The following is a 14,461-nucleotide window of genomic DNA, read 5'->3' on the forward strand; positions in this document are numbered from 1 at the left end:
CCGAGTAATTAGTCCAGGCGTGGGCACGGGACATAATTCTTGCCAATAAGACCTAAGGAGGCATTAGGTGTGGCTTCAACAAAAAGAGGTTCCTACTTTTCTGGGAGAGCTGCTATCTCCTTCTGCTCAAATGAATGAGGAAGCGTGTGGGCCCAGTTGCTGCTGGCAGCCATCCTATAACCATAAGAGGAACTCTCTAGGAGAGAGCTGACATTTGGATGAAGAGCAAAGAGACGAAATGACCCTGGATCATCAAGATCGCTGAGCCGCTGGATCAGCCAGCCCCACGGCCTGCCCTCCATTTGGACTTCCGAGATAAAAACCGCATTAAGTTGGGTTTTCCTATTACACTCACAGCCGGGAGCTCTCTCGAGAAACATCCCTTTCACTGTGACAAGAGGAGTAAGACAAATGGGAAGGCAGGAATTGAGACTGATGATGTCTGATCGTTCTCATTTTTCCCTGTAAAGTATAAAGTGGTCCAGATACTAAGAGTGAGGAGGGGGCAGGGAGGAATGAGAAGACTGGAGCTGGCCATTCAGGGCAATGGGAAAGGGGGTGCAGCTCCCTGGAGGCCAGGCTGGCAGTGCTGGGCACCCGCAGAGGGTTTGGAGACATTTGCCAGCTGCAAACAGCATGAAGCTGGGCCACTCACCCAAGACCACTGTCCTGGGTTTGGCATGGTGGTTCAACGGGACAAGAGGAAAAGCAGTTGGGGACAGCAGACCACGAGTGGTTGAAGAGATGGACCCTGGAGTTTGGCTGGACTTGGAGAGGAGTAAAGGCAGGAAGGAGCTGATCAGTCAGGCAAAAACAAAAGGGCAAAGTGACTAGAAATCTCAGCAGATCAAAGAACAGGGACAGTAGAACTGAGAGCCCCTAGGAGACGATGCAGAGACATGTCCTAGTAAGCAGAGGTTAAGTGTCCCCGGCATAACACAAAGCAAGGCTCTCGGCCCAGCACCCCTCCACCCTGCTGCCCACTCCAGCCCCGGCCCTTCAGTGCTGTTTCTGCTGTGACTGCAGCAGGTAAAGTCTGATCTAACTGAAGCTGGGCAGACACAGATAAGAACGCAGAAGGGCCTAATTCTTCCATAGCACCCGGACCCATGTGCGCGTCGGCAGGCTGGAAGGGAAGTGTTCTCAAGTTTGTGCCAATGTTTTTGAAAGTTCTGTAGGGAGAGAAGACACTCTGTGAAGGAGAAGCGAGGAACACTGCAAGAGAAGCATTCCTTAAACCAGTCCTTTGAAGGAACTCACCTCTGCAGTCATCGTGACCTCCTACTCCCGTGGCTGTGAAGACAAAAGCAGAGGTCAGCACTCTGATGACACCTGCCCCAGACTCCGTGCAGACACTCCCCTTTACCATCCCACTTTCTCCCGCACTCTTATTTTTTTTTTTCTAAGACTTTATTTATTTTAGAGAGAGAAAGAGAGCACGAGTGGGGGGCGGAGAGACAGGGAGGGAGAGAGAGAGAGAGAATCTCAAGCAGACTCGGCACTGAGTGCAGAGCCTACCACGGAGCTTGATCCCGTGACCCTGAGATCACGACCCTGAGATCACGACCCGCGCCAAAAGCAAGAGCAGGACGCTTAACCAGCTGAGCCACTCAGGCGCCCCTCTCCCACGCTACTTACTATCCCACTGGCCCTATCTTCCCCAAATGCCTCCACCACGTTTACCCCTCCAGTAATGGTACCCAGGCCAGTGTCTGATTCTGAGGCTGCTGGTGGCTGGGATGTCATACCAGGCATGCTTCTCTAAAGAAGGACGTTCCCAACCCTGAAGGCCCAGCTCCTATACCGAAAGAGTGATGGTAAATACAATGCCTACATGGACTTAGAAGAATGATGCTTGTCCCAAAGTTGGTGCTTGGAGAGGAGAGCTTCAGATCTGCCTTTCTTTTTTTTTCAATGTGAGGCTCGAACTCATGACCCTGAAATCAAGAGCTGAGAACAAGAGTCGGACGCTTAACCGACTGAGCCACCCGAGAGCCCCAGATCTGCCTTTCTCGTATGGCGACAAGCAAGGCAGTAGGAAATACATACTTCTTTTTTTTCCTTCTCGCTGAGTTTCCAGAGGACTTAAATGTATTATGTTAAAAGAACAGTTTCACAGGCTACTCTGAACCCATAGCATTGAGGAGGAGGAAAGAAGGGGCAAACAGGTGAGGAGGAGTCAGAAGAAATGAGGAAAGGAAAAGGGAAGGGAAGGAGAAACAGGAGAGAGAAGGAGAAGAAGTAAGAAACTAGTAGGGACTAACAGTTGTTCCAAACTTGAATGTACTCCAAGGACTGCTTGTTGAAAATGCATATTTCTGGCTTCTACCCCCAGAGATTTCTGATTCAGGAAGTCTACAGGGGAGGCGAAGCTGAGAACCTGCGTTTTCAACAGGCATCCAAAAGATGGCGCCCACGTGGTCAGACAGCCGCACTTGGAGTAGACTGACGGTAGAACAGAGAGGCCCATGCAAGTCAACATTCTCATTCATTTTTCAGAGCTGTTAGAATTGCCACTTTATTTCAACGAAGACTCGGGCAGGCGATGGCAGGGTGACCGCGTGACTAGAAGTGGCAGAGGAAGAACTAAAGCCTCTCCAGCCCTTCCCCCCCCCCCCCATGTCCAGGAGGCCAGTGCAGACGATGCTCAGAGCTGGAAGAGGGAGGTCGGCCCTCCAAGCGCTCTGGGAAGGGAAGGCTGTGCTGGCCTCAGTCCTTGGACCCATCCCTGCATTTGATCCTATTCTCCTTCAAAATAGAGAAAGGGCTGGACATAGTGACAATAACCCTGAACAAGAACAATGAAATAAGTAACACCCATTAGTAAAAACAACAAACACAAACAAACAAAAAAAACCTGACTCTTGATAATCCTATGACCATCTGGGTTGGTCACCTGGGCTGTGTGTTGAAAAGAACCCATTCTCAGTAATCCCCCTTCCCTCTCTCTTCTCATTCCTCCTTTGTGCTTTGAGATTGGGTCTCAGGACCTAACCTAGTGTGCACACATGCTCTCTTTCCTTTAATAACCCAGAGCCTTTTCATGTTTCCTGAAAAATATGACAAAGGGAACTTGTAGAAGACAAACCTAAAAAGCTGGGAGTAACAAAGCAGGTAAGCTTTCCTCTCGGATCTCAGGGAGTCAGTATGGGGGTGATGTCTTCTTGTGCATAAAATATCTCGGACAACTAAGGACAACTAAGACACTGACAGCAGAGCCGGGGGCGGGGGGGAAAGCTGGAACTAAGCAAGGATGTGTGTTAAGCAGCAGCCTGGATCACAGGGGGTCCCCAGAGGGCACACCCTGGTTGCTCTCCCCTGCAGATGCCCTACCCCAAACTCTACTGTGTTTTACTCACATTTTTAAGAACTTTAATTTAAGCCTCCCTTAGAGCTTACATGTGGGTGGGAAAGGCAGATAACAAAATGCACAAATATGAGGGGGATGATAACAGTTGTGAGCCTACTTATATCAACTGCTTTATATTAACACTAATCCACAGACCCTTGGCAAAAGAGGTAACACGAATTCTATTTTACAGATGAGACCCCCTGAATTCCGTGTGGGTAAAAGCATCTGGTCTCACAGTCTAGGCGCTGTAGCATTGCACCGTAGTTTTGAGACTTTCTGGTTCTAGAGCCAAACTCCAGAATATTCCAGAGACCTTTACAGGTCCTGCCTTACACTCACGCAGACAGCTGCTGTGACCCACAGGAGAGCTGGTGTTGGTCCCGCTTCAGTCATGCGCTAGCCAAGGGACCGTGTCCAAACAGGTTCCTCATCTGTAGGCTGAATGACTGGACTTCATCCCTAAGGCCTGTTCCAGCTCTAAAATGCTCTCTGATTCCCCCAAAAGGAAATTCAGGGGACTCTTAAAACAACTGGAACAATGCTCAACCACACTTACGATCACAGAATGCAAATTAGCGTTTCACAAAGATGCCCTATCAGACTGGAGGAGATCCACACGTTTGCCACAGTGTGGTGGTGAAAGGGTGGGGAGAATACACTCTCTGACATTACTGGGGGACTACAGATGGGTGCCAGCTCTGCAAGAGGGCATCCGTTACAATTCCAGACGCACACAACCTCTGATCTGGCGATTCTACTGCTTCCGATTTGTCTCCAGTGCCCAAATCACATTCACGAAAAATCATTAAATTGCCCTGAGTCCTTTGTCCTTGTAGAAACATCGCTACTCCTTGCCCTTCCTTTCAAATGAGAACTTCCAGGAAAGTCTTCCTATTAAAAATGTCTACAAAACATTGTTTATAAACTGTACTGCTTTCCCACAGAACCTGGGAAAGCAAAACAAAAGAAAACAAAGAATGATTTGGAGAAATGCACATGTGTGAGACAGAATCCCACTTAGAAATCCTATCTCATTAGGCATCAGTAGTTTACTACCTAGGATGAATTACACTCTCAATGAAAGCATGTTCAACTGGGGTATCCTTCCCATGCGCTCCCCTCCAGCTTTCAACTCCCCTTATAAACTGCCTCTGCCTTTCTACACCCTCCTTGCACATCACACAGTTCTCTTCCTCCCCACTGTCCTGCCAAGACCAAAGTTTGAAAAGAACCCAGGGAGAATTTTATTCTATATTTTAATATATTCTTAAATATCTAAGACCTAATCCTACAGCAAGAAGATTTAGGTTTGTTCATTTCAAGGGTTTAATATTTAAATGGTCAAACACTAAAAGCCTTTAAGTTTCTGACTATCAGGATTATGTTTAGAAACACTTATAGACACATTTTTATTTTTTAGATTTTTAACTTTTTAAAAAAATTTTATATTTTAATCCATCTAGGCTGTATTTTGGTGTATGGCATGAGATAAGACTCCACCTGTACTTTTCCCCCAAAGAGTTGAGTTGTTCCCAAATCATTAATGGACTATTTTATCATTTCCCCCAAGGACTCATACATAAGATCTTATGAATATGGTTATTCTTTTTTTCACGTTTTCTGCTGTGTCATTGACCTTTATTCCCATGCCTACAATACATTGTTTACATGACTATGGCTTAACAGTATGTTTTGTTATCTGGTGGTTCAAGTTCTCTCATTAACTTGTGCAGTATTCTTATCTATTCTTGCTTGCTCAGACTTCCAGATTAATTTTAGAATATCTTTGTCAAGCTAAAGAAAACAGTTCCACTGGGACTGTGCCTATAACTGTATCAAACTTGTAAATTAAATTAATGTGAATTAATAGGTCTTCCCATCCAAAAATATATTGAGGAGCAAGCACTTAAAACACAAACAGAACAATCTTGAGCTAGATCCTGAATTACCACGTAATGACAAATGATAGTTCAGGCTGCAGTGGTTGACTAGGCAGCTAAAGAAAAAAGCCAACACGTTTGCATAAAAAACCTGCTTAAAGCAATTTAAAGTAGGCTTCTCCTTTCCCCACATCTGCCGCAGCAGGTCTACTGAACAGTGCTGGGAGTTTGAGCTTTGACCCCTACAGGTGACACACTACGGTGCATTCAGATACGCTATCACTCTGGGGGATACAGCCTGCCTGTGACACAAGAACCCCAAATCCTGGGGCGCCTGGGTGGCTCAGTCATTAAGCGTCTGCCTTTGGCTCAGGTCATGATCCCAGGGTCCTAGGATGGAGCCCCGCATCGGGCTCCCTGCTCGGCGAGAAGCCTGTTTCTCCCTCTCCCACTCCCCTTGCTTGTGTTCCCTCTCTCGCTGTCTCTCTCTGTCAAATAAATAAATAAAATCTTAAAACACACACACACACAAAAACCCAGAATTCTATACCGGGCATGGGCACCCACCACCAATCTGACCAAGGCCAAGGGACACGTGTTGGTTTCTGCATCACAAAAAAAAAGGAGAGAGGGCGGATGAACTTAGACATACTTAGATGACCCCTACGCTCTCTTTTGGTGCTGACATACTGTAATTCTAACCCGCTTTACTTCTATTTTTTTTGTTCTCCTTTGGTTTGGCTTCCTCAGTGTTTGTGTTGGTTAGCTGGAGGTCATTAACTTCTCTTCTGGTTCTTTCAGGGGCACAGACACAAATGAACTGGGATAAGGCTCGAGTTATCGGAGCCGGGGAAGCAGCTGCTATCGAAGCTAAAACACACAAAAGGGCTGAAGAGGTAAAGCTTTCCTGGACGCTCTCCCCAAACCTAAGCCACTCTCTTCCCCTCCCTGCCTTCCTGCCCCTCCTACCCGCTCTATGTTCATTCTATTCCTCCGTATCACCATTTCGAAACCTTCTACCTTTTCTTGAAAGTACCATTTTTCAAAATTGTAGTCATGATGTTGACTAATAGAAATAGATTATTTGTAGGGTTTTTTTTAAAGATTTTATTTTTAAGTAATCTCTACACTCAGCAGAGGGCTCAGGCCCGCAATCCCAAGACCAAGGGTCCCTGCTTCACCGACTGAGCCAGCCAGGTGCCCCTATCTGTGGTTTTCCATAATCTGTAACTCTGTTTTCTATTGGAATGGACCATAAAGCACTAATTGTTGAAAAAAGAAAAAGAAAGAAAGTGATCTTGATAGATGTAATAGGAAAAATGAGGTAACAAGAGTCAAAACACTCTTATCAAGGAATAAATGTCTTGTGTACTGAAATTTATAAGGGTATGCCCGTGTTTTTTTTTTTTTTTAAGCGACTTAATTCAAATAACGGCAAACAATGTGCAACTCAGTTTCAAAACTGGATTGAGATCAGGACATTCTGGGGCCCATAGGTGTTGTTAGACATGGGTCCCCCAGAAAGATCGGAACCTTGGTTCCCTGTTACTGAAAGACCAGTTCTTCGTGCTGGAGAGAGCCCCGGGACACCACGAACTGCACAGCATAGCTGGCCAGTGGGGGAGGGCAACTGAATACAAACCTTCCGCACGGGCGGAACAAGTAGGGGTAACTTTTGTTTCTAACATTTTAAAAGCTCTTATAAACAGAGAACAAAGTGCTGGTTGCCAGAGGGGAGGTGGGAGAAGTCCCTAGCACGCTTTACGTTCCAAATGACCAGAACTATGTAACTAACCAAGTTTACCTTCCTAGAAACAAATCTGAGACCCAACTGGAGACTCGCGCTGTCCTGTTAGGTGGCCAGTAGACACATAAGGCTGTGGATATGTTAGTTAATTAAATACAGGACATTTCCATTGTCACAGAAAGTTCTGTCGGACAGCACTGACATACTTACTTTTTTTTTTTTGCGTCCGGACATATTTTCTGTTCTTACACTGTCTCTGCTTCCAAAGTCTAGGTATATATATTCTTATATTTATTTCTTACTATTCTACGCGATTTGTTGTCAACTACCGTAATTCCTTGGTCCAACAGTTCAGGGTATCCGTACTTGAAAAGATCTGTGTATATATTTAATCCTGTGGTTGCTGGGAGCTCAGCCTTAGTTGTTTAGAGTGCACTTAATTCATGGAACCCTCACAAGGGTCTAGGAAATACCTATATTTCCAGTTTCCCAAGAGCAAAGCGCGGCCAGGAGAGGTTAAGGGGCTTGCGCGGGATTCCTACTGGAGGAGCAGAACCCGGCCCCGCACGTCTGCCGTGGACCGGGGTGTCAGCCCACGTTCGAGCTGCGGCGACAGAACCGCGGGCTCAGCCCCATCCCCTTAGACTACGCGGTGCACGTACACAGCACCCGCCGACTTACGTCTACATTACAGCTGAAACCATAAACACTTTCACAATAAACTACAGATTTAATTTTTTAAACAGTCTGTTTTTTGCTTATTTGAGGAAGCCCCTTCCAGGAACAGCTGGCCGCGATCCCCCGCCAGCCCGGCCTCGGGACTGCCTGCTCCCCTCCGGGCCCAGCGGAGCGAGGCAGGAGGCTCCCAGGCTGCGCCCGGGGCTTAGGCCTCGGGCCGGAGACCGCAGGGCGGAGCCCGGTCTCCCGCTGGCCACGTTTTCCAAGCTCCAGCCCAAAGGTTTTCGAAGAGCTGCCCGCGACCCCCATTCATTCCCGCGCCGTGCGCCTTACCTGCGGCGGGGCACAAAGCTCGAGCTCCCGGCGCAGTCGCCGTGCAGCCGCCTGCCGTGCCGCTGAGGCTGGCGGCCGCTCCGATTGGCCAAGGCGCGCGAGGCCGGCGGGGAGCGCAGCGGGGAGGGGAGAGGAGGGGAGGGGAGGGGAGAGGAGGGGAGAGGAGGGGAGAGGAGGGGAGAGGAGGGGCCCCGCCCCCTAGTGGGAGAGCCCCGCCCCAGCCCCACCGCTCCGCCGGAGGCTGGCAGGGCTGGGGGCGAACCTGTTTGGCTGGCAAGGGACTCTCCCAGCTCCGCGACAGGAGGAGGAGGAGGAGGAGGAGGAGAAGACGGTAGAGTCTGTTCCCAACCTGTGAGGCCTCCGCGCGGGGGGTGGTGGTGGGGCACCGTGCTCTCTGCCCTCTTCTGGGCCGCCCTCCCACCCAGTGAATCCGCTCGGTCCTTTTGGGTCCAGATCACAGAGGCAGCAACGCAGTTTTTCGTTTCTTTCTTTTTCTGTCGGTGTGATAACATACACATACCATGAACTTTACTATCTTAATTTAAAGTGCGCAGTTAGTGATACCGAGTACATTCACATTGTTGTGCAATGATTACCACCATCCCTTCCCCGGGCTCCTTTTGTGAAACTGACACGCTGTACTCATTAAACAGTAACTCCCCCTTAACCTTGTCTTTATGATGCCATCACTCTTAAGTACCTCCTGTAAGTGGAATCTACAGTATATGTCTTTTAGTGACTGGCTAATTTCATTTAGCATAATGTCCCCAAAGTTCATCCATATCACCGTATTACAGAATTTCCTCCCTTTTTAAGGCTGAACATTTAAGGCTTATCCATTCATCCATTGATGGACACTTGAGTTGCTTTCACAGTTTAGCTATTTATTGTGAATATTACTATGAAAAGGGGTGTACAAATGCCTGAGATCCTTTTGATTTTTATATATATATGGAAAAAAATATAAATATATATATGAAGTATATACCCAGAAGTGGAATTGTTGGATCATATGGTAATCCTATTTTAAATTATTTGAGGAACCACCTACTGTTTTCCATAATGACTATACCATTTTACATTTCCACCAATAATGTACAAGGGTTCCCATTTCTCCACAGCCTCACACACACTCATATTCTGTTTTCTTGATGGTAACCATCCTAATGGGTATGAGGTTGTATCTCATTATAGTTTTAATCTGCATTTCCCTAATAATGTTGAACACATTTTCTTGAGCATGTTGGCCATTTTTATGTCTTCTTTGGAGAAGAATCTATTCAAGTCTTTTTGAATCGGGTTGGTTGGTGTTGAGTTTTAGGAGTTCTCTATATATTCTGGACATTAATCCTTTATTAGATATATGATTTGCAAATATTTTCTGCCATTCTGTGAGTTACCTTTTTACTCTGATGATAGTGTCTTTTGATACAAAATATTTTTAAATTTTCATGGAGTCGATTTCTCTAATTTTCCTTTTGTTACCTGTGCCTTTAATGTCATATCAGATATCATTGCCAAATCTGATATCACAAAACTTTTGTCGTATTTTCTTCTAGAAATTTTATTGTTTTAGGTCTTATTTTGGTCCTTGGCCCATTTTGAGTTGATGTGGATATCCAGTTTTCCCAGCACCATTTGTTGAACAGACTCCTTTCCCCATTGAATGGACTTGACATTCTTGTCAAAAATCATTTGACCATATATGTGAGGGTTTATTTCTGGGGTCCCTATTTTATTCCATTCGTTGATATGTCTGTCTTTTTGCCAGTACACACCGTTTTGATTGCCTATAACTTTGTAATCAATTTTGAAATCGGGAAGTGTGAGTCCTCCTCCTCTCTTGTTCTGTTTCAAGATCGTTTCGATGATTCATGGTCCCTTGATATTCCATGAATTTTAGGATGAGCTTTGCTATTTCTGCAAAAAAAAAAAAAAAAAAAAAAGTCGTTGGAGTTTTTGTTGGGACCAAATTGAATCTGTATATTAGTTTGGGTGGTATTGACACTATAATGATATTAAGTCTTCTAATACATGAACATGGGATGTGTTTCCATTTATTTACGTCTTCTTTAATTTCTTTCAGCAAGGTTTTGTAGTTTTCATCGTGCAAGATTTTCACCTCCTTAGTTAAGTTAATTTCTAAGTATTTTATTCTATTTAATGCTGCTGCAGAATTAAATTATTGTTGTCATTCTTCTCAGATTATTCATTGTTAGTGTATAGAAATGCAAGTGATTTTTGTGTGTTGACTTTATCCTGCTACCTTCCTGAATTCACTTATTATTTCTAATAGTTTTCTGTAGGATTTTAAAATTTTCTACATATTAGATCATAGTATCCACGAACAGAGATAATTTTACTTCTTCTTTTCCAATTTGGAAATAATTGGAAGTCAATAACAAAAACAAAACTGGAATATTCACAAAATTGTGGAAATTAAACAATGCATGTTTTAAACATTGTTTTCTTTCTTCTGTTTGCTCATGTCTGTCTTTAACTCCCTCTAGGGAATTTTCCATTTCAGTTATTGTAGTTTTCAGCTCTAGAATTTCTTCTTGTTTTCTTTTTAGGTTTTCTATCTCTTATTGGTGTTTCCATTTTGTTCACATATCATTTTATTTATTTTACCTACATCTTCCTTTAGTTCTCTGAACATATTTAAGACAATTGTTTTAAAGATTTTTCTAGTATATCTCCCTTTTTAAGGACAATTTCTGTTATATTTTTTCCTTTGAACGAGCCATACTTTCCAATTTCTTTGTGTGCCTTATGATTTTTTTGTGCAACACTGATCATTTGAATCTAATAGTGTGGTAATGCTGGAAATCCGATCCTCCCCCTTCCCCAGGGTTTGCTGATTTTAGTTATTTTTATTATTTTTTAAATTTCATAGGTTGCTTTGTGGTGAGGATCAACCTGAGGTGTAAATTTAATGTCTTCTCAGGTCTTTTTTGAGCCTTTTCATAGAAATGTGCAACCACTTTCTAATTTCCCCCATAGATGCAGTTGTTTTTTATGTCCTAGTCTTTAATGTCTGCCCCCCCCCAAAAGGGAAAAGGCAGAAAAGGAATGGGGGGAAAGGCATTAGCCCTAAAATTCCCCTGAAAGTCAATTCAGGTTGAGGTGGACAGGGCTTGCAACAACGAAGGGAATTGCAACAACAATGGCTACTGACCTCTTAGTCTGAACTTCTGTGATTTTAATTGGCAATCAGTGATCAGAATACAGATATTTTGCAGACAGATTCCTGGCCTCTGCAAGCTGAATGTAAGCTGCTACAGGAACACATGCCTAGCTGCCTGCCATGTGGCTGAGGATAGGGGATGGGGAGCTACTACTGTGTTAAGAGCTGAAATGGACTGAAATTAGCACAATTTACCAAAGCCAAGTCTTCTCCGGTATGTTGCAAGCCTTCATCAGACTCTAGAATTCCAAAAATAGTTGCCTCAGACAGATTCTGCCAGTGCATTTATTGTCCAAGTGGGGAAACTGATTTCTGATTTTTCCTACTCTACCGTCTTCCAAGAATCAGGATTCTGGCCTGTAAGGTTGACTGTTTTTTTCCTCAACAAAGAGTTCTTATCCTTTATCCTATGACCTAATAAGCCTGCTTAACTAAATGAGGTTTTCATTCAGTGTGGAAAGAGAAGGCAAGCCTTTTTATCTTGGCTTTAAATTTTTATCCCCAGCCCATACCTGTCTCCTGAATTCCATACTCTTCTATCCAGCTCTCTACTTAATATCACCTCTTGGATATCTAAAATAGGTATCAATCATAACATGTCCTAATCTGTGCCCCTGAATTTTCCTCCCAAATTTACCTTTCCCAGATTATCACCACATCATAGGCAACTTCAGCCTTCCAGTTGTTCAGGTCAAAAACCTTGATGTTATCCTTCACTCACCTTTCTTTTCTATCCCATATCCATGGGTCAGGAAATTCTGTTGGCTGGATCTTCCTAACATGTTTAGAATCTGATTACCTTTACCCATATCTCCATCATCTCTCACTTGAGTCACTGAAGTCTCTTCTCTGGACTTCCTGCAGTTTATTCCCATGCAAGACAAGAATGACTTGAAAAAAATGAAAGATCATGTCCCTTCTTTGCTCAAACCCTCCGGTGGTTTCCCATTTAATTCAGAGTAGAAGCCAAAACACTTAAAAGGCCCTACAAGGCCTTACATGATCTGTTTCTCCTGCAGCCTCATCTACTGACTATGACCCTCCCCTTGGATCACTCTGGTTCAGTCACTCTGGACTTCATGCTTTTCCTTGAACAAGACACACAGGTTTTTGCCGTAATGCACTGGCTGATCTCTCTCTGGAATGCATGGCTGATTCCCACTCTTTCTGATCTTTGCTCAGATTCCATCTCAGTGAGAACTACTTTGACCTCTGTATTCAAAATTATCACCTGCCCTGCTCCTAACTTCCTTAGTTTACTGTATTTCTTCCCATAGCGTTTATAACTTCTAATGTATTCTATTATTTATGTATTATGCTTACTGTTTATTGTCTATTGCTCTATCTATCTTAATACTTCCTCTTGTGTCATGATATACCCTTTCTTAAAAAATAACTGCACCAAAAGGATGCCATATTTTCACTGGCAAGGCCTAGGTCATAAACTAAATTCAGGGATCTGAATGCAAGATCACTTTAAATATGCAGAAGAGATGGTTCACCAAAATGGAATGCTGAACTCTGTTATTAGAAGGAGAGCTGCTGGCAAAGCAAAACCCACAGATCTTCACTTGCTGAGTCAGACCAGCATACCCAGAGGAACTTTGAAAAAGCCTGTGAGAGGGGCCGCATGTGTCCTCGAATATAGAGTGTAAGGATAGAACAACTAACACCCTAACTTTCTGGAAATGATGTGTTACAAACGTGTTAGTTTACTTCTCTTAATCCTTGTGAAGTCTGATTTTATGTTCAGTTTCTACCCCTTTTTTGAATAAGAACTTCCCATTGTACAAAGTAGTTGCCCTCTTTGGCCTAAAGGACTCTGGTAGGTTGTGGGGACAGTAACAGACTGCCTTAGTCCACAAGTAACAGAAAAACCCCACTAAAACATCGTTAAAAAACAAGGAGCTATGTTAGACCTCCAGTGCCATTTCTCGGTCATTCTGTTTGCACATGTCCCCCCTTCAATGAGTAACAGATTTTGTATAGATTTTGATTAAAACAACAGGGTACACTAAATGTAGGATCAGATCTTCAAGGATATAAGAAGGAATCAAAGTGGAGAGAAGATTTGGTGAAGAAATCTCTGATGAGTTCTTATTGTGCTGTGAGTTTCCCTTTCTCCCCATTTGAGAAAAGCTGCAGCTAGCCTATTTCCCTCATATCACAGCCACGGGCTACCAGAGTCCGGCTGGGGAACCAGAGTACCAGAGTCAGTACACTTGGGGGACTCTCTGGACTGTTATCTATCTCCCACGAGGGAGAGACAGGCCTCAAACAGCTGGGGTGGACAAGCCAGCTGTGTGCTGCTGGGCTGGAGTTGGTCAACATGCACATAGCGTCAGTAGTTCATAGGACACATTGTGTTTCCCATGGATCAGGTGTGGGCCATGCGGGAGAGACAGTTCTCTTGGGTCCAGTCCAGCAAAGCTGCCTGAAGGGGCCAATGGATGCCCTCAGCAAGAAGCTGGAGGTGAATGTCAGATTTGACTTTCCCAATACAAACATCCCGCTAGACTTAGCCCCATCTTTGATAACTTCATTTTAGAGCGGATCAAAACACATTAACTCCAAGCTCCAGCTCCCTCCCTTCTAAGTCATCTGAATGCGGTTTTAAGGCTCTGTAACCCATTGGTTAAAACTAGTCCCATGGCTCCATCTAACTGCAGGACAGACTGGAGAATATAGGGGACCAAATGGAACATTCAGCAGGTCATACTCACTCTGCCATCTAAGGCCATAATGTAGTCCAGCATTCTACAAATATTTATTGGGCATATACCAGGAGCACTGGTATAAGGCCCTAGGAAAATATGTTGAAGAAATAGTTCTAGATGACAGAGCTTTGAGGGTGTTGTAGTTTTGGAAGCATGTCAGGCAAAGTCAGGAGAGAGCAGTATCCAGCGTATACTGGCCTGATTATGAATCTTCTAAGATACCACCTGAGGAGGGGGGGGCCTATGAGGGTAGGAGTGATCATCTTGAAAAACATGGGGAATAAATGCAAATGTGACCTTATTTATAGAAGCAAGCAAGGAAAATTTGAGGATATAAGAAACATACCTATATATTCTAAAAATTTTGAATGTGAGGAACACACAGCTAGGGAAGGATGACCACATTGTCCATTAGAACAGTAAAACCCTTGTTCCTTTGAAAGAGTTACATACGGATCCCCTTTAAGATTTGAAGGGATTCCTCCTTTCCTGGGAATACTTCTTAGGAAAACTTAGGGAAATAGGCTAGCTGCTGTTTAAATTGCCCGCCCAGAGAAATGGCTCAAC

General features: G+C 44.3%; 2 protein-coding genes across 2 annotated transcripts in view; one reads left to right on the top strand and one right to left on the bottom strand.

The window, feature by feature from the left end:
• Positions 1 to 8,080, bottom strand: part of BLVRA (biliverdin reductase A) — a 43,425-nt gene extending 35,345 nt beyond the window's left edge. The window contains exons 1-2 of the mRNA XM_026502565.4: positions 7,991 to 8,080; positions 1,261 to 1,293 (exon numbers count right to left, since the gene is read on the bottom strand). Of these exons, the coding sequence (XP_026358350.1) occupies positions 1,261 to 1,272 (12 nt within the window). The 5' untranslated portion in view covers positions 1,273 to 1,293; positions 7,991 to 8,080. The remainder of the gene's footprint in view (positions 1 to 1,260; positions 1,294 to 7,990) is intronic.
• A 117-nt stretch (positions 8,081 to 8,197) lies between these two features.
• LOC113258015 (cytochrome c oxidase assembly factor 1 homolog) overlaps positions 8,198 to 14,461 on the top strand; it is a 95,409-nt gene continuing 89,145 nt past the window's right edge. Inside the window, exon 1 of the mRNA XM_048212819.2 lies at positions 8,198 to 8,321. The gene's annotated coding sequence lies outside the window, so the exon portion shown is untranslated. The remainder of the gene's footprint in view (positions 8,322 to 14,461) is intronic.

This window comes from Ursus arctos, unplaced genomic scaffold, assembly GCF_023065955.2.
Source record: "Ursus arctos isolate Adak ecotype North America unplaced genomic scaffold, UrsArc2.0 scaffold_3, whole genome shotgun sequence".
In the NCBI taxonomy this organism is placed as follows: Eukaryota; Metazoa; Chordata; class Mammalia; order Carnivora; family Ursidae; genus Ursus; species Ursus arctos.